General features: G+C 33.1%; 3 protein-coding genes and 1 long non-coding RNA gene across 4 annotated transcripts; 2 read left to right on the forward strand and 2 right to left on the reverse strand.

Annotated features, from left to right (window-relative positions):
• Nucleotides 1-50: 50 nt before the first annotated feature.
• LOC106332339 lies at nt 51-1,246 on the forward strand. Its single transcript, XR_001268054.1, has 4 exons — nt 51-353; nt 548-638; nt 772-806; nt 1,030-1,246. It is a non-coding gene; the product is annotated as an uncharacterized LOC106332339 (long non-coding RNA).
• A 2,813-nt stretch (nt 1,247-4,059) lies between these two features.
• Nucleotides 4,060-4,724, reverse strand: LOC106334043 (stigma-specific STIG1-like protein 2). The gene has a single exon (XM_013772407.1). The coding sequence runs from the start codon at nt 4,635-4,637 to the stop codon at nt 4,149-4,151; it is 489 nt and encodes a 162-aa protein (XP_013627861.1). The 5' UTR covers nt 4,638-4,724; the 3' UTR covers nt 4,060-4,148.
• Nucleotides 4,725-10,482: 5,758 nt separating this feature from the next.
• Nucleotides 10,483-11,334, reverse strand: LOC106334139 (stigma-specific STIG1-like protein 2). Its single transcript, XM_013772475.1, has 2 exons — nt 10,953-11,334; nt 10,483-10,589 (listed from the first exon to the last, which is right to left on the reverse strand). Exons 1-2 carry the CDS (start codon nt 11,332-11,334, stop codon nt 10,483-10,485), a joined length of 489 nt encoding a protein of 162 aa, XP_013627929.1.
• Nucleotides 11,335-19,011: 7,677 nt separating this feature from the next.
• On the forward strand, nt 19,012-20,475 carry LOC106329779 (mitogen-activated protein kinase kinase kinase ANP1-like). Its single transcript, XM_013768420.1, has one exon. The coding sequence runs from the start codon at nt 19,120-19,122 to the stop codon at nt 20,473-20,475; it is 1,356 nt and encodes a 451-aa protein (XP_013623874.1). The 5' UTR covers nt 19,012-19,119.
• The last annotated feature ends 787 nt before the right edge of the window (nt 20,476-21,262 follow it).

A 21,262-nucleotide genomic window follows, 5' to 3' on the forward strand; every position in this document is an offset into this window, starting at 1 on the left:
GGTGGATAGGTGGAGAGGTGCCTCGGTGATTCCATCTCTTTTTTTTTTTTTTTTTTCTCCTCGACGACGACATAGATCTATCCCGATCGATGTATATTCTTGCTTGAACAAGTCTCATCCCATCACAGTGACGCCGATCTCTGCTTCTTACACGACATGAGAGTCTATTCTAATGATGTCCGGATGTTCTCTCGCTTCGGTTATCAGACATCCTCCTTTACAAAGGAGCTCCTTTCCCGTCCTACGCATTTTGCCGTCGAGGCTTTGTCTGTGTCTCTGATGAGATATAACGCTTCCGTGATAGAGCTAGGGAGTGAAGACACTGCTCTTTATGCGATCTTTTATCTTAAAGTGTAAGATTGATTGTTTCGTTTCTATTGTTTATGTTTTTGATCATCAACTTGTTTCTGATTATCAATCTGATTTATTAAGATTTGAATTTCGTTTTGAATCTGTCTCTGTTGGCAAAGTTGATTGTTTTTTTTCTTTTGAACTCCTTACTGATGTGTGTTGTTGTATGATCTCTACTTCGGAATCACATCCACAGGAAAACTTTAGATATTGCTTGTCCCAACAAGCTTGGTTTTCCTCTCACTGCATGCCTTAGATATTGCTAGTCACTGGCTCCAAATGTACAGGTACACTTTGTAATCTTCATTCAGCTTCTATATTTCTATATAGTTTTTGTATATAGTTTTTCATAGCAGAACCAGAACAAAAATTAATACTCGAATCACTGCTTCTGATTTCTTGTTTGAATTGATGCGGCAGTAATAACCTCGAAAGAGAGCTTCGATGGTTTGGTGGTAAGTATAATTTTCATACTATCTTATAGCAGTTTGAACATCTACTTTTGTTTGTTTGTTTGTTTGTCTAATTAATGTCAATTACTCTCTGGAAACAGCATTGCCTGTATCATACTTAGTTGGTTTTATTAACGCTTGGTGTCATTGTTTCTTCACAACACAGCATTGCCTTTATTAACGCTTGGTGTCATTGTTTAAACTTGTTGCGTTTTCTTTGAAGCAGATGGAATTTGGATAGAATGGAAGAGTTGTTGGTGTTGAGAGAGGTGAGGTCATTGCTTTGTTCTTGGCGAGAGAGGTCACGGAGTACCAGTTGCTCTTGTATTCTTTTTTGTTTTGTATTCTCGTATCACGCTAACTGATTTTATTGCTCTTGTATTATTTTCTTGTCTTGTAAAATTTTATGTTTAAAAATAAGTTTAATACTTTTTTATTGTTAATAACTTTTATTAAGATACTACCATTAAACCATTATAACTAAGTGTCTCTTAACAAAATTTCTTATCTCATTTTTAAGAGTTAAAAATTCACTAAGAACCCTTAAGTGGGTTTTACCTATAAACATGCTCTTATATGATTTATCCCGTATTACCCCATGATTGTTTTTTTTGTAACTTAAAATGGTTAAACTCGGATCTATTAAAGACACAGACCTAACCCTCGGATAGGAGGTTAGGTCTCAAATGCAGGATTTGCTCTCAAATGCAGACTGAAGTTTCGGAGGAGGAGAAAACAAATTTCACAAAAGGAAACACATATTGTGGTTTTGAAAAGATGGTCGATGACCGAACCAGCTGAGAATTAGGAAAATTTCATGTTTATCATTTCTATCGTATCATTATTTATTTTTACCACCATTAAAGTGATATTTTCAAAATACAATTTTCATTAAGTGACAAAAGATTCTTATATTCTTGTTATATATATATATAGATAATTATTTAAATAAAAAAATATTTTTTTATGTTTTCGAATTATACTTTTTCAAATTCGAATTTTTTTATAAATTTTTATAAATTTTTTTGATTTTTTTAATTATTTTTTAAAATCAAAAATTATGTTTGAAACTATTTCTAAATTTTTTTAATATATATTTTTAAGTAGTTATTTATATATTTATCAGAATCATAAATTTCACATTCTAAAAACTGTACTCCATCCCTCAACTCTAAACCTTAAATCTAAATTAGTTAATCATAGAAGTATAAATATCTTTTATCTTTCATTCAAAGTAAGGGTAAAAATGGTTAATGTAAACATATAAAGTGGTACTATGAATGTAATATTTGTGGCAATTTTTCCTGAGAATTCGAAAATTACGTAATTGTCAAATTATAAGTATTTCTATTATATTTTTACAAATCATATAATTTTTATGTGTATCTCTAAGGTCTTGAGAGATAAAGAGATAGTTCTTCTTTTGTATCCTTCTTTTCTTGTAAACGTGAATGTAAAGAGATAAGAGATTTGGAGGGAGATAAATGTATTTGTCTTGTGAGAAATTGAAGAGAGCGTGGACTTGTTCTATAGTTGTGATCAATGTGGTGAAAAACGTAAAGAAATAAAGGTTTCAGTCGATTGATCCCCATCTTTTGGGAAGAAAATTTTCCTTATTTTATTATTTCAGTTGCTTACTATATTAGTATATTATACACATGTACATGTACATGCACATACTAATTTAATTTGCTTACTTTGAGGTGCTGACTCATGAAATGTTGTTCGACTTTTCTTTTTCCGGTAGGGGAGTTTCATTATTTTACTTTCGTTTTAGTTGATTAATATATTATGCTCATGTATTAGCTAGGTTCATAATATAGTAAACAACTGAATTGAAAATAATATAATAATATAGTAATCAACTGAAATGAAAATAATAGAACAAAACTTCTCTTCTTAAAAAGGCTCGATGATTGATATATTCCTGTTACATTAACTAGTAAGCCACGCGCAAACTTTTCTTACGTTAAAAAATGTACTATTTATTGACTGATAGTTTGAAACACACCAATTATTAGTTGTAGTACATGTCATAAAGTATATGATATTGAAACTCGTGAAAACAATGTGTGATGTAGGTAGGCTGTTCAAACCAGATATTTCATATTACTACTTACCTTATCTATATTATGCGCATGTATTAGGTGCATAATATAATAATTAAGTGAAATGAAAATAAAATAAGAAAGCTCCTCTTCCAAAAGAAGATCGATGTATAATGGAATGATATATATCTTTCTGCTGCATTTAACTATTAAGCCATGCAAAAACTTCCTTTACGTTAATAATTTAATTTTGCTTCATAGTTTGAATCACGCTAACTAGTAACTATTAGTTGTAGTATATATATATATATATATTATAAACTATCTGATACTCAAACTCGTGAAAACAATGTGTGATGTATTAGATTTTTGCTTTACAATTATTATTTTCTATACAATACACAAGTAACAGAAAATGCTAACTACTAATTATTGTATGTTTAGTTATCTATATAACATACAAGGAGAAGTTTTTAAAGTAAGATTAAATAAATAATAATAATTTCAGTTTACAATTAGACATTTTTAAGGTAAGCTTCAAGAAAGCCCATGTTAAGGGATATAAATATTACTATTTTATAAATATGTTACAAAAAATGTGTGATGTATAGCCACACTGCCACAGTATACTGAGCCACATTATAGGCTGATCAAACAAGAGATTTCATATTACTACTCGCCTTGGTTCGGGCGATCGATGTCTGCAAGGGAGGGCACGTTCTATATAAATATTATGTTTTCAGCTCAAATTTTGATTTGTTTACCTTTTCGAGATTGGACATGTTTTACCGTATCTATTGGGAGTCTCGGTAACCATTTATGTTGAGTAACGTATGTTTGTGTGGGTATAAAAGACAAATTGAAGAATGTCTGATAAAATTTTACACTATGAGCTCCACATTATTTTTTACGTGTATTACACTTGTGTTGAAATTACACTTGTAAATTTCTTCACCTAAGAAATTTTATGACTTGTAAAGTTTTCAAATTATTAGTATTTCTCTTATGTTTTTGTCGGCTATTATTTTTACAAATCATATAACTTTGATGTATATCTGTCATGTCTCGAGACGGGATAAGGGAAAGAGTCTGTTATTTTATTCATGGATTTATACTTATAAAAACATTATTCATAATATTATTTGGAGTGTAATAAAAAACAAAACACTGATATAATAAACTTATAAGAAACAGCAGGGGCACTGGAAACGTGTAAGAAACAAAGTAGAAAATGACATTTTTTGTATAGCTATGATGAGAAACGTTGGCGGCATGACGTGAATGAATAATTGAAGCATCACGCGTAGTTACAAAGACCGTAGACGCAGTACACGCCTCGTTGACAACGATGGAAACACTCACCGCAGTGGCGTTTATCGTAAGCCAAGTTAACGCACTGACCGCCACAACATGTTGCCGTGAACTTGCATTTTTTGTTACACGCACCGCAGTTTTTCTTGTCGGTTGATAAATCGACACACTTATTGCTGCAACAAGCCATTGTAGAGTTTGCTCCGGTGATACTGCAGGTATCTGAATCTTTGTTGCAACGATCAGCTGCATTTCGGTTACGGGGTTTAAGTTCTTGACGCTCGACGTCTTTTTGAGCCAGGAACCGACTCGGTCTGATCTTAACCCCTTCTGAGGGTGTAAGGTCCTTGAAAGGATCTTTGGGAGCAAATCTTCCGGTCGTGGGGTTGGTTCTGGTAGTTATTGTGGTGATGATCGCGGTTGTAAATGCGAATGTTAATGCAATTGTCACGAGTAGCTTCATGAACTGTGCCATTTTCTAATGAAATATGAGTGTGTTTGGTAACTTAATTAGAGCTTGAGAGATAAATCAAAGATTTGGAGAAGGTTAGGGAAAAGAAATGGTGTTGTGTTGTGTTGTGAGAAATTGAAGAGAGGGTGGACTCGGTTTTATAGTTGTGTTCGAGACAAGTTGACGTGGGAAATGTGGTGAGAAATGTTAAGAAAGGTTTCAATACATCGATCTTTTTGGAAATGGAATTTCATTATTTTATTTCTGTTGATTACTATATTATGCGCATTTACATGCATATACTTGTTTAATTTGCTCACCTTGAAGAGTTGACGCGTGAAATGTGGATCGATTTTTTTTCTCGGGAGGGAAGTTTCATGATTTTACTTACATTTCAGTTTATTACTATATACAATGCGCATGTATTAGATGCATAATATGGTAATCAACTGAATGAAATAAACAAATTAAACTCTCCTTCCAAAAGGATACATATCTGTTGCTTTAGTTTGTAACACACTCACCTATACAATACCAAGTAGTTAGATAATATTTCACTTTTATCTTTTCCTTTAAAATTTTAAATCGTTTTTTCGTGTAAATGTTTTAAATCATTTTAATTATAAATATATATATATATATATATATAAAATGTTAAAATGACACTTTTTATGAAACTAAGAAAATAATTATCAACTGAAATGAAGATAAAATCATGAAATCTCCCATTTTGGATTGATTGATTGATTTTTTTTAATGTTGCATTAGCTACTGACCCTCGGCAAACTTCCTTTGCGATAAAATAGTTTAATATTGATTGATAGTTTGAAATACACTAATTAATAACTATTAGTTATAATATATCCTATTAAAGTATTTTATATTAACCAAGTGGTCTTGACCTAGTGGTAAAGTATTAACAGCTGTGAGTACCGTTCTGGGTTCTATTCTCCTTAGCCACCCAGAGTGCCTTAACTGGTAAGAAAACGCGGATCATGCGGGCTTCGTAGTGATTAATCCTTGGGTTTACAAAGCATTTTGGATCACTAAGGTTATAAAAAAAAAAGTAATTGATACTGAAACTCGTGAAAACATTGTGATGTGGGTTGGCTGTTCAAACATGAATATAGTGAAACTCGTGAAAACAATGTGCATGTCTTAGGTACAAAATATAGTAATCAACTAAAATGAAAATAAACTAATAATACTCTCCTTCTAAAGAAGGATCGATTGACTGATATCTTTCTCAAGGCCGGGCCTGATATTTTTCGGTTTTGAAGCAAGAAAACTTTGTTCAGCCATTGTTTTAAAACATCTGTGAAAATACTAAAAATTTGATTTAAACCCGGCTATGTGGGTGATAATAGAAGCTGATGACATGTGTTTCAGGGCTGACAACAAATAAATATTTCTTTAGGGCCAATATATAGTAAATTTCCTATAGCTCTACTTGTAATGAGGTAATTGATTAAGGGTCGGCTCTGATCTTTCTGTTGCATTGACACATGCCAGCTTCCTTACAGTAATTCTTTAGTGTCTATACATTCAATTCTTTAATATCTAATGATTGATAGTTTGAAATACACTAATTAATAATTATTAGTTGCAGTATATGTTATAATATATCAGAAAAACTCGTGAAAACAATGTTTGATCTAGTATACGCTGTCTGTCCAAACAAGAGATTTCATATATATTACTACTTGTCTTATCTAATTATGCGTATGTATTAGGCGCATAATATAGTAATCATATAAAATCAAACTAAAATAATAGTAAACATAAGTCATTTGACAAATCTATGATTGACATATGTCATTTAATTTTTTAAAAGATATTTTTCTATATTTATTTCAGAAAAAAACGTTTTTAGATAAAATTGTTCCCATTTTCACAATAACTGCTTTACTTCTGACAATCTCACCATTTTTTTGAGCAAACAATCTCACTGTATTATGTTAACTATATTTAAGGATTTTTCAGCAAAAAAATCCTCAATATGTTTTTTTTGCAAATTAATCTGCGAACTCAAAAATCCACGGGTCAACCCTCCAAGTGCCAGTCAAACCACAATATAACCCCCGACCGTGTATATATATATTTGACTGTGCATAATTTTGACATTTTTCAATACTACGTCGTTTTGGTAATTTTTTTAATGAAAAAAAATTTGTAGAACACAGGGTTGGAACTTGGAACCTGGAACCTCCAACACAATATGCATGCTCTATAACCATTTTAGCCACAAAAATATTTTTTTTTTCAATTAACAAACGCAATTATACATATTTCTAAATTCATTCGAAAATGACGTTGTTTCTTCTTCTTCCCTTGGACATGGGAGCTTGCGTAATGAATGTGAGGTGATCTTTTGATTGTTACTCAAGCATTTATTTTTTTCGATTTTCTTTACTTATAGCTATTATCTCACAAGTTTTGAACAACAATCGAAATGAGATTCTCGTTTCCGGCTCGTTTCCGGCTCATCTCCATCACTCTTTTTTTAGTGTTTTGGTGGCCAGAGCAAAGAAGAAAGATATGATGTACTCCCATGACGATAGAAAAGAAGAAATATATGCTGCCTTCTGATGGATCACCCCACATTCATTACGCAAGCTCCCATGTCCAAGGGAAGAAGAAGAAGAAGAATCAAAGTCATTTCCGAATGAATTTAGAAATATGTATAATTACGTTTGATAACTGAACAAATTGATCTGTTGGCTGAAATGGTTATATAGCATGCATATTGTGTTTGAGATTCCAAGTTCGAACCATGTGTTCTACAATTTATTTTCATTTAAAAAAAGTATCAACACGACGTAGTATTGAAAAATGTTAAAATTATACACAATCAAATACATAAATATACGGCCGAGGGTTATATTTCGGTTTGACTGGCACTTGGACGGTTGACCCATAGATTTTTGAGTTCGCGGATTAATTTGCAAAAAGAAACCACATTGAGGGTTTTTTTTGCAGAAAACCCTATATTTAACCATAACTTCTTTTTTTTTGTAAATGAAAAAAGATTAAACCCGTGTCTATTAAAGACACATACCTAACCCCGGGTGAGGTGCAGCCCACAGATAGATCCCCTCCTGGATATTCAAATGAGCCGAAAACAGTAGTCCATATCCGTGTGGCCAGTGAAGTTCGAACCAGAGTTCACCGTATTGAGTTTATTCTCTCAAACACCACTGTACTACCAACACTAGCTAACCATAACTTTTCTCTTCGTACCAGTAACAACAACGGTTCTATATAAAAAAAAGATTGGGTTGTTTAATAGATCATTGTGACAATCTCATAAAGATATTAAGGTTATTTGAAAAGTTTCAATGTAAATATTATTTACAACTCTCTTATACTGAATAGTGATTATATATTTATAGCAATTGATTCTTTTTCGGATCTTTTATATAACTAAAAATACAATCATCTGAACAATCAAAATTTGACTGTATCACGTTTCTTTGATTTTAAATGTTCCCGTAACTATAAATAAAATCTTTTAGCAAAAAAAGAAAACTATAAATAAAATCTTTATTTTTCTCAAACTATCTCCACGACACGTTCTAGAATTCCGCAATTCTAATATTAACGGTTTCATCTTATATATTACATTCATTCAATTTGTTTCTCTACTCTTCTCTATTGATTCATCTTCTTTATTTTGACTTGAGTTTTGAATCTGAAAAGATCTTTATTCTAATGCATTCTTCTCTTAAAGAGAGGTTCTCTATTATTCCTTCTGCATAAGTTTAAGTTGAAGATTCTATCAGATAATACTTCTATTTTGTAATTTGAGATACATAATTCGGATATGAAATTTCTATCAGATTCTATCAGATCATACGTCTACCTATAAAATTTTCTTTAGATATATAATTCGGATATGAAAACGTGTGTGAAGGTAAATAGTCATTTAAATGATTTTAATCATATTTTACATACATTTAGATATTAAACATGTTCTATGAGATCTATACTTATTGATGGTATGACCTTAGACACTCATGATTATGAACGAATATAGACAAGGTCTATAGCTCAACATGGATCGACAAAAGAAAATAAAGAATGATTGGTTATGGATAAACCCATTGACACATACGAAGAGATATAAGTCCAAATGAACGAAAGATATGAAGTAAAGTTGTTCGTATGTGTTCTGGGTCTATGACTCAATATATATTGAATGTCCACGTTTTGGGAAAGACATATAACCAAAGAGAATCCGTGGGACATGAAAAAGGACCTGCAAGTAAAGTTTTATTGCAGATTATAAAGTCCATCCGAGCTCCCTTTGAAGCACCATCAGTTCATCCAAGACTTACAAGTTCATTCAAGGAGAATCCAGCTGATCATCTTCACCAAGTCATAGGCAACTTCAACGTTCAAGAAGACTCGGATACCAGATGGGAATGCGTCTACTACAGTGATGCATTCATCTGGGGGAGTTCATGTGTTGTACTCTTTTTCCTGTCCTTGGTTTCCTGCAGGCCCAATCCGGGACATGATAAAGACAACCAAAGACTATGTGTTTATCTAGTATATATTCCATGTATATCTGTAACATAGTGTTTATTCTTATCCTTATCTTGTTAGGATAAACATGACTTTATGACGGTCTAATACCTTGTATATATATGGACCTTCTGGTCGACAGTAATAATGACAGAAGTATTTTCCCAACAATTAGCGGTTTCATCTTATATATTACATTCATTCAATTTGTTTCTCTACTCTTCTCTATTGATTCATCTTCTTTATTTTGACTTGAGTTTTGAATCTGAAAAGATCTTTATTCTAATGCATTCTTCTCTTAAAGAGAGGTTCTCTATTATTCCTTCCGCATAAGTTTAAGTTGAAGATTCTATCAGATAATACTTCTATTTTGTAATTTGAGATACATAATTCGGATATGAAATTTCTATCAGATTCTATCAGATCATACGTCTACCTATAAAATTTTCTTTAGATATATAATTCGGATATGAAAACGTGTGTGAAGGTAAATAGTCATTTAAATGATTTTAATCATATTTTACATACATTTAGATATTAAACATGTTCTATGAGATCTATACTTTTATATAATGTAGTAATTTTTATGTGCCAATGTGTTATCTAGGTTTAGAAAATATGTTACCAAAACTTCCGCTATCCAAGTTCGATTCGCGCTGGAAAGAACTATTTATATTGTTTGAGTTTTCGGCAAAGATGTGAAAATATATGACCGAAATAGTAATTTATTTTGATATGTTGATAGTTATTAAAGTTTAATGTCAAAAACTTGGAATAGTAAAATTAACTGGTCGAGGTAATACTAATATTAAAATAAACCGAAAGCAAGGGAATATTTTTAGGTTGGAACCAATCTTCAAATTAGCCCAAGTTTGAACCACCGGAAAACATTAAAAACACATGATTTCTTGATTCTTAGCTAGGAGTCAAAACATTCAAATATATCTTTATGATTAGTTAGCATTAAAGACGGAGTCGTATTTCACTATTGAGCCTACGCATCTCTCACTCAAAAAAAAAAAAAAAATCAAATTATAAGTATTTCTCTTATATTTTTGTCGACTATTATTTTCACAAATCATAAAACTTTCATGCATATCTGCAAGGTCTCGAGACGGGCTAAGGAAAATAGTCTTTTGTATTTATATTTATAAAAAACGTTATTCATGCTTATTTGGAGTGTATATTATACAGACTCTTAATAAACTTCCTATATAGACAGCAGTTGTACTGGAAACGAGGATATCCATTTTATTCGTAGACATTAAAAAGTAGAAAATGATCTTTTTATATATACGCATGATGTGAAACATTTCCATGACGTGAATGAATGATTGAATCATCACGCGTAGTTATAAAGACCGTAGACGCAGTACCCGCCGGGTTGACAACAATGGTAACACTCACCGCAGTGGCGTTTATCGTAACTCATGTTAACGCACTGACCGCCTGATAGATACCTATTCTATCTGCTGACGTGGCAAGTGAGGAAGCTGACTGGGACAAGGAATCAGAGTGAAGGAGACCTTCTAACTGGTTCAGAAGCTTTGCCGTTAGTGAGATGGAGGCAGCTGCGTGAAGATGGAGAGTATAAAGAGGAAGCTTTGGATGCAGAGGAGTTTCATGCTTTGTATGTTGTTGTTCGTAGACGCCATGAGTCTCGGCACGGTCGCCATGAGATCGTCGTGATCAGTCATCTTCGCCATGAGAAGGTGATTGTGATCGGAATCTGCAAAGCTATCTTGTATTCATTGTTCTATCTTGTATTCTGGTTTGATTGAGGAGTTAGAGATATCCAAACTCTATCACCGCCACAACATGTTTCCCCAAACTTGCATTTTTTATTACACGCACCGCAGTTTTTCTTGTCAGTTGATAAATCCATACATTTGCTGTTGCAACAAGCCATCGTAGAGTTTGCTCCGGTGCTACAGCAGATCTCTGAATCTTTGTTGCAACGTTCAGCTGCATTTCGGTTACGGGCTTTAGGTTCTTGACCCTCGACGTCTTTTTGAGCCAGGAACCGACTCGGTCTGATCTTAACCCCTTCTGGGGACGTAAGGTCCTTGAAAGGATCTTTGGGAGCAAATTTCTCGGTCGTGGGGTTGGTTATGGTAGTTGTTGTGGTGATGATGGCGGTTGTTACTGCGAATGTTAATGCAATGGTCACGAGTAGCTTCATGAACTGTGCCATTTTATAATGAAATATGAGTGTGCTTGGTAACTTAATTAGAGCTTGAGAGATTGATCAGAGACTTGGAGAAGGGATGGGGGTGGGGTGGGACAGAAATTGTGTTGTGTTGTGAGATATTGAAAAGAGGGGAAAGTATGCTATATAAAGTATTTGATACTAAAACTCGTGAAAACATTGTGTGATGTAGGTAGCCTGTTCTAACCAGAGATCTCATATATATATATTACTACTTGTCTTATCTGTATTATGTCGTATGTATTAGGTGCATAATATAGTAATCATATAAAATCAAAAAATAATAGTATCTTTCTGAAAACATTAATATTATATGAAAATATTATATATTTTTCAAACATAAATATTATATGAAAATAATTTTGGAGTTACATGGTAGGAGTATATTGCAAGAATGCCAATGATTTTTAACTATGATTTTTTAAATTAAATTTAGCTTGGTTGTTACTTGCAAATTTGATTAGTTTAATAGAGATCTGATTATTCTAGCACGAAATAATATATGTTTTAATTTATATTTTTCATATTTTACTACATAAATCCTTTCAAATCTTTTATTTTTTTATTGTTTAGATTACTAATTAATTCATAACAATTATTAATCCTTTCAATTCTTAAATCAAAAAAAAAATTCTATAATATTTACATTATCAAATAGGTCAAATACTATTTATTCAACATTTATCTTACTAAATTTAACAACTAATTATTATAAAATATAATAACTTGAGATTATTTTATTTAAAAATCCAAAAAAAAAGCTTAAAGAAAGATGAAAGTTTTTATCACCAAGAAAATAAACTTAAGCTGTTAAACAAGTATAAACAAATTTGAAAATTAAATATCTTTCATAAGAGTTTTAGTTTCTTTAACTTCTTTACCTGTCTTCTTCCCTGCTGCTGCTGCTGCTGCTTTTGGTATGTGTCTAATGTTCTTTCGTCTTTCTCCTAACGGTGACTTGTGTAGCATTCAATCAAATCATGTGGATAATAATCACTTTATAACGGATCAATTGATGGGAAAGTCCGTATATGGAATGTCTCCCCTTTCAGAGTTGTTGACTATTTAGATAGAAGAGAGATTGTTACATCTTTGTGTTATTGCCCAGATGCTAATGGTGCAGTTATAGGTTCCATGAGTGTAATTAGTGGAGTGGATACATTCTGCAAGCTTAATTAAGAAAGGTTCCAACTAGATTTTATTATTCTACCATCAGTGCTGAGGTGAATGCTTTTGTGAGCTCATTTGATATTGGCTTTGTTGTTTTCTTGCTGCTTCAAGTCTAAAGACAACACAGAGCCCAACTGCTGCTTTGTTCACACCAGACGGTAAGCACATCGTTTCAACAATAGAGGACTCATGCATTCATGTTTGGGACTACTCTCAACCCAACAAGAAAGCTGCTGCTCCTCAAAAACTCTAGGAATTATGAGTCTGGACTCTAGTTTAGAATGCATAAAGTGATGTGTTTCTGTCATTACAAGAATTGCCAAGAGAAACGTAAGGCTTAGGTTGGATACGGTAACTGTGGTGATTGGTCTTTGCTATCTCTCTATCCTGGAGGCTTAAAGGAATTTGATGTGCAAGTTGATTGCGAAAACGTCACGTGCTTGAATATATGTATTCATTGGGTAGGTATGAAAAGAGAGTCTACTTGCTGCATATACGAAGGTAACGAACAATATTTTTGTTGACAAACAAAAAAGGATTCCTAGTTCTTTGATGAGAAGATTGTGTATACTGCTTCAGCAATGCAATTTAAAAACTCAGTTAAATGTATGTATACATACTCTCAAGTTCTCAACTCTCTCAATCTTCGCACACACAAAAGAAGTTAATAACCTAGGAGATAGAGTTGGGTACCCACGAAGATGTAACTGGAGTTGAGTCACCGCTAACAATATATACAATGGCTGATTCAATCTGAATCATGTGACAAAGGTGATATTACCAAAAAAGGAAGACATGACACAAGAGAAGATGGGCAATGCTGTAAAAGATGATAAAACTGCTTTTGCGAGTGTCTTAACAGATGATTCTGCCAAGAGAGAGAACTTAAAAACGGTTAGTGACAAACCAAAGATGGAGATACAAAAGGAACCATTCAAGCCCGTCGAACAGAAAATGAAGGTCACTGTAGATGTGAATATTGCTCCTGCTATTCTTGAAGCTGCCATAAGAGACATAAGGAATCCCCAGTTAGGGATCTTATCAAATGCAATAATATTGATTATTTTAAGAACAATGCACGGATCCAGGAAGCATGATAAGCATCGTGATTCATCTGATGATGAGCATCACCGACATATATAGAGTAGACACAAGCACGTTGACTCTTCAGACGATGATTTATCGACACAAGCCTGGTAAACATTTAAAGAAAGATGAGAAACAGTGGAAGAGGAGAGTTTTCCAAAGTATAAGTCTGATAGCAAAGCTACTCCTGAATATAACATACCGTACGTGCAAAAGAAACCAACTCAAATTGGGATGAATTAAGAGCCAAATTCGTGCCATCACCATGTTAGCTGACGATACCTTGTAAGTTCTCTTTTTAATTCATTGACTACTTTTTTGGTATCTACTAGTATCGGGTCGACAATGGTCGATGAGCATCTAGAAGCACAAAAGGAGGCGATGCCTTTGTGTAAAGGACAGTCTCTTGAGATGCTTGGAAGTAGGGATGAAGTTAAGAGTGAGTTCTCACTTTTTGTTGACGTAACAAAGAAACTCTACCAAGAGACGTTTTATTTATTTATTTGTTCATGTGTCATTGTCATAGTGGCATTACTTGAAGCTTACCCTTATTGGATGGAGTGATGGACCTTTACTTAGCCCCTCTTCTCGATTGAAAAGGCAAACCTCACTTTTTGTTCGAATCTTTTTTGTGAAACCTTTTTTTTTTTTAATAATTTTATCGTCTTGAATTTCATTGGTTGGTGCTATGTTGGATCCTTTTTTCAATTGCATAATCTTTTCTTTATTTATTTACAGGAAATATCAGTGTCCACCCTTAGCATAGTTCTCAACATGTCATGAGTGCTAAAGAATCTTTGGTTTAAGAGTTTACCTTCAAATCAATCAAAAACAAATATGTATCTAAAACATCCCGGATGGGTTTTTTGTGGTAGGCAAATTGGAATTACAGTTCAAGAAAGCGATCAGAACAAGTACTTTCTAAGAAAATGGAAGAAACAAAATGGTTAAACGGGTTGTTTGTATTTGATATGTGCAATAATCGTTTGTTTTCGATAATCAAACTCTTACCATCCTTTTTAAAAGTTGATGTTGACGTAGTAATAGTTTTTCGCAAACCCTACCTTTAAGTTCCAAGAAAATTGCAACGGAAAAAACATGCACCAAACTAACAATAGAAGTGGAATATGTAAGACAATAGCATAAAACAAAAGAACGTCTCATGAAGAAACCTTGCTAGTCACGCTAAAAAAACATAACGTGATTTTACATCTCACTTTTCACTTCACGCTTTCTTTAGATACCAATAACATGTATGACGCGTTTGTTTTAGCCGTCCATTCCCCTAAAGCCAAAAAAAAAGTTTGCAATTATTAATAAAGATCTCAAGCTCAATTTAAAATTTTAATTACAATCTAGATGTTTAAATAAAAAGAGGAAAACAAACGATCTGAATCCAACTGTATTCTCTAAGCAAAGTAGAGATGCGAATAAATTGCCCAACACCTTCTTCTTTCTTTTAGAACCTTTTTCCTTATAGAATCTTCTTACATAACCCCCAGCTTGCATTCCAATTAAAGACATTTCACACAATGCAGCTGCATTTTCGCATTTCAGTGCTTTCACACTGTTATTGCCGCCATTTAAGCTTTATAGCAGCAATTAAACCATTTTTAAGATGAGATTACATCTGAACGGTTGAGGCCCCTAATCAAGAATAACCATAGTCATTATTGTGATTAATTCGGAACAAAATTCGGAACAAAAAAGAAAGAAAAATTAATTAAATTAACCAGTAAAAATTGCAATGGCTGAGAACTGAGTTTGTAACAGTTAATTTACCATTGAAGAATATATACTGAACAAGTTCTTTGAAAAAATTGCAAAACAAATTTGATGTTGCTAGCTAGTACTGTTAGTTATTATTTTTTATAATTTATCATCCAAAATTCCTTTGCAAACTTTTAAAATCCTAAAACAAATATTTTGACAAAATCTGGTGAAAAATATTTAATGTAAATTCTTGTGTGGATATGTGAGAATGTATGTATGTAAATTTTAAAATAAAAATCACAATGAGACAAGGTTTTATTGACAATATTTCTCTAAGCTTTATGTTCGAGTTTAACTTTTGATGTTCGGTATAAAAATTAGTAGAATTGAGACATGGATAAACGCCCCCAACAAGTAATCATCAGATTGATACCTTCCCCAACCCCCACCGCGGCTAATACCCACAATCCCTATTCGAGAACGCGCTAGGCGCTAGTCGGGCGGTCGGGTTGGGCCTAGCGCCTAAAGAGAAAATCGGGGATTAATCGGAAATTATGCGGGGCGGAATTTTTAGATGATTTACTATGTTATAAAACATGTTAATCTTTATTGTGTATAACATTAATACATTTTCATGTTTAAGATTGTATAAAACACACAAATAGAATATATAAACTTAATATAGTGTAATTTTCATCAAAATTATGAATATAAATGATATTTATAAAATTTTAGATCAAATAAATAAATAAAAATATTATTAAAAATAAAAAAAATAAAAAAAAATAAAAAAATAAAATAAAAAATAAATAAAAAAATAGATTAGACGGCCGCCTAATCTATTAGGCGGTCATTTAGGCGGCTAGGCAGTCATTTAGGCGGTCTAGGCGGAAAAAAATCGGATATCCGATTTTTTAAACCGATTTGGCATAAATCGAGGCGGAAAAGTGACACGTAACGCCTAGGCGGCCGAGTTTTAGAACAGGGCCACAATTAGCTTGCGCTTCCGCCACATGGCCGCATCTTTTAAATTCTTGTTGTCTTAAAATAATTAAAATTTCGTTGTTCTTTTGTTACCATCTTATTGGTGGATCAAAGTTACGGCGCCGTCCACTCTGGCGATATCGTCAAAGCTGTCATCATCATCCAATCTTTCTCCGCCGCGTTTACTTCCCCAGTTCCCTCTGCACACAAAATGATTGAAAAATAAATAAAAGGGACACAACGTATTGTATGTATGATATACGTTTTTTTTTTGAGTAAAAATGTGTGTATATAGGTTGGTAATAAGAAAAAAAATTTACGCTCATTTATTATGATATTACAATTATAAAAAAACAATTATATATTCGACAACCGACAATATTATATGTTTTATGACGATATATATCTAACTATATCACTTGAACCATCCTATAAAAATCCACGTCTGACCGGATTTACTTGCATCATGTTGGATATTCATTGTAAGTTTTTCTTCCATAGTCTGCATAATTATTTAATAAATTGATTTTTTCGAAAATTGAAATCTGAACCTCCTATAATGTACAATGTGCAAAAAATTACATAGCCTCGAATTCGAACCTCAAACATAGACGTAGAACCTTTAAACTTTAACCACTAATATATGATGCTTCCACATTAGTAAAAAAAGTTATAAAGTCCATTATTATTTTTGAAATGCTATATTAACTTTGGTTATGTTTTTGTTTTTAATAACATCTTATCTTTATTGATATCAAATCATGTAATAAACTAACATATTACATGAATGAGAAATTACACCAAACATCTTATCTTTATTGATATTAACCATGGTTTTGTTATATGTCGAAAAGCGATAAGAACAATGTTAAAAGTGATTTAATTCAATCAGTATTTGGATGTGTAATAATGTACTCCCTCCGTTTCAGAAATATGTATGTTTTAGGTCTTTTACACTTATTAACAAAACATATCAAATTTTAGTTTCCAATGCATTATTTTCCGTTATCAACTATTTCCCATAACTTTTGACCAATAAAATCTTTATAAACACCATTATGTTTTTTGAAATTTATAATTTGCAATTAATTTATGCATTGAAAATGTAAAACATATATTTTTTTGCAACAAATTTTTTTTTGAAACAGAGAGAGTATCCATTAAGAGCTATCACATAATGCATAAAATGACAGGCATATGATATGACCAACATGTATCATTATTTTCCACTCTATAAAATACGAGATTATGGAAAGGGGTTATCTATATTTCATGAATCTGTTATTAATAGTAATTAATTTAATGAATATTGTTTGAATTTACTAAAAGATTACTTCCTAAAAAGTATATAGTCTATTAAGCAAACAAATGTCATAAATCACTTGATCTTAAGAGTACCTAAATGTGTGGAAGCACCGTATCCTAGTGGTTAAGGTTTAAAGGTTTCTACACCCAGGTCTGGGATTTGAATTCCAGACTATGCAATTTCTTGCAGATTTCAAAAAATCCAGGTTTCAAATCCCGTAGAGAGCGATTTATTAATACAGACTACAGAAGAAAACGTATAAGAAATCTTCAACATGGTGCAAGTAAATCTGGTCAGAAGTGGATTTTCATAAGACAGCTCAGGTGATGCAGTTAGGTGTAAATCTCATAAGGCAGTTAGTATTGTCGGTTATCGAATCGTCTTTGTAATTTCTCTCATAGTTACAATGTCATAATAAATCAGCGTTAAAAAAAAGTACCTAAATGCAATGCATATGCCACGTATCTAAAATATTGACATTCTTAGAGCATCAACATCAAAGGTAGTCTCTGAACATTTTAATAATCAAATAAATAGAAGAGAGAGGAGAGAGGGAGAGAAAAATAAGAGAGTAGGAGAGAAGGGTCTCTGGTACATGGACCAAAAATAAAACATGAGAGACTTTTGTAATATGTGTCTTCTTATCATTGATTTCTTTTTATTTATGTTTATAATTTAATTGTAAAAGAAGTTATATCAATATTATATAAGTTTTTTTACGAGAGACTATGACCAATGCAGATGCTCTTATCTTTTTGTTACTTTTCCCAATAACATATTTACCAAAATTATCAATCATAAAATCTTATCACAAATTTTACAACATTAAAAGTTTGTATTTAATACATGATGGATATTAACTGATATAAACTTTGATGGGCAATTATCCATTTCAATTTATTTTTTCATTTTGTACATTTGTGCTTGAATTATGTGCCATTCTACCAACCAAAAACAGTTTAACATTTCTTCATGACTTTTCTTTGACGTGAAAATAGACAACTAATAATCAAAAGACCAACGTAAATAAATGGAACGTGATTTGGATCTTTGTTATGTAATGCCTGCTAATATATTCAAGAACATGATAAAGTCATGGTTCCTTAATGGGAGAACTGATTATACCAATGATCAAGTCATATTTTATTCCTTTTTAACATGAGATTTCAAACTTAAACGGCTGTATCAGATCTAAGATAACAATAATCTAAAATTAAAAGTGGAAGATAAGGTAAAGTTTTGGTGCTTAATAATTGGAGGATAAGAATAAAAATTAAAAAAAAAAATGTAACTAATCGCTGTTCAGACTTCGAATTAAGACACGAACTAAAACCCCATGCCAAAGTCATATACATTCACACATACATACGAATACCATACATGAGTTGTGTGAGTGTGTATATATAAACAATCACATCATAACTCTTTGCTTAAACATTTAAATAGTCTCTCTCTCTCTCTACAAGTTTCCTTCTCTATCCATCTCCTCTGTTTTTTCTTGCTCTGCTCCAATGGCGGAACAAAACTGGATAAGAGGACCAATCATAGGCCGGGGATCAACCGCCACCGTCTCACTAGCAATCACAAACTCCGGTGAGTTCTTCGCCGTCAAATCAGCTGAGCTTTCCTCATCGGCGTTTTTGCAGAGAGAACAAACGATCTTGTCGAGTTTGAATTCTCCTTACGTAGTCAAGTACATTGGGTTTAATAAGACGACGGAGAATAACAAACTGATGTATAACCTCTTGATGGAATACATTCCCGGCGGGAGTATTCACGATCTGATCAAGAACTCCGGCGGGAAGTTGCCGGAGCCGGAGATTAGATCCTACACGCGACAGATTCTGAAAGGGTTGTTGTATCTTCACGATCGAGGAATCGTTCATTGCGATTTGAAGAGCGAGAATGTTATGATCGGAGAGGAAACAGCGAAGATCGCCGATTTGGGCTGCGGTAAAATGGCGGGAAACGGGAGTTTGGAGTTTTCCGGTACACCGGCGTTTATGTCACCGGAGGTGGCGCGTGGTGAAGAGCAGGGGTTTCCGGCTGATGTGTGGGCTTTGGGGTGTGTGGTGATAGAGATGGCTACGGGGTCGAGTCCTTGGCCGGAGCTAAACGACGTCGTTGCAGCGATTTACAAGATAGGGTTCACCGGAGAGTCGCCGAAGATTCCGGAGGTTTTGTCGGAGAAAGGTAGAGACTTTTTGAGGAAGTGTCTGGTAAGAGATCCGAAACAGAGATGGGATGTTGAAGAGTTGCTTCAACATCCGTTTTTGGAGGAAGAAGACCAATCTCAAACTCAGTTTGGTTGTTGTCTGAAGAATTATTCTCCTAGTACTGTGTTGGATCAAGGTTTCTGGGATTCATGTGAAACCTCGAGAAGTCAGTTCATTCAAGCGGACTCTTCGAGTTTATGGGAGTCTTCAGCGACTGACCGAATCAGGAAACTCGTCGGCGATGAGAATCCCGGCGAAACTACGGCGGAGGATGGTTGGATTGAAGTTAGAGGCAACGGAGAGATAGAGAAACGTAATGAAGACGATGACGAAGATGTGGATTGCGTTGAAGCAACGTCATTGGAGGAGGACGAGGTGGGAGGCTTTGAGAATTGGATCTGGGATCAAGAAGACAGCTTGTTCTTGGAATATTCTTCTTCCGAGAACAACATTTTTTATTTTTACTCTAATGACCTCTTTCATGAGGATAATATAATTCTTTATTATGATCATCTTGAAGATGGGTTTGTACACAAAGATGACAAAATTCTTGACGATAATACTAAGAATCATATCTTTAATCACATTACAATGATTATACAAGTTAGTATATCTAAATCGATACCATTTGATAGTTACACCGAACGCTAGACTTGCAATTTTGTAGATAGTAAAAATGTTCTGTATATGTGTTTAGAACATAGGCGAGATTGCCCAAAAAAACATAGGCGATTATGTCAACATTTATGACTTGTCATCGCTTATTGACTACTCATTTGTTGCATGATTTGGTTCCACATTGAGCTCTCTTTACATAGCCAAGTAGATTATAATTTTAGAAATGCAACTACAAGATGATTTCATACTCTACTAAACAACATTACGGTTTGTGTTTAGAAATTAACATTATGTTGGTGGGTATAGTGTTGATTTTCTAGACAAGAGACCAAATAGTTGTTAAAAATGGAGGAGCAGATGATGCAGTTAACCTATTAACAACTATAATAGCGAGTTACAAAATGGACGAGTAGATGATGCAGTTAACCTTTGATTATGTTCAGATATACAAATTGTTCTAAGAAGTAAAAATAAATGATAAAGATATATATGTATTCTCTGTTAACTTAATAATAGAAGTAAATAAATAGATGTAAAGGTACTAGACAATTTGGAAGCTCCATGTAATTAGTATGTGTATAACTTCTAAGGTTTATAGAAATAATTATATGATAATTTACCGTACTTGTAATCTTTTGAGATTTTTAAGTTTTGAAAGGTTAGGTGATGGTAAGTGGTTACTGGTGGTGGTATAACACAGGGGAAAGTCGTCGTCGGGTTGATATGTTTTCTGCCTTCTGGTGAGGAATTTAAGTACGGAAACCACTCTCCATAATGAATTGGACTTTATGCTAAGTCAAATTATTTTAGTTGGTCTAAC

The sequence above is a fragment of the Brassica oleracea genome, chromosome C3 (genome assembly GCF_000695525.1).
Source record: "Brassica oleracea var. oleracea cultivar TO1000 chromosome C3, BOL, whole genome shotgun sequence".
NCBI classification, from domain to species: domain Eukaryota; kingdom Viridiplantae; phylum Streptophyta; class Magnoliopsida; order Brassicales; family Brassicaceae; genus Brassica; species Brassica oleracea.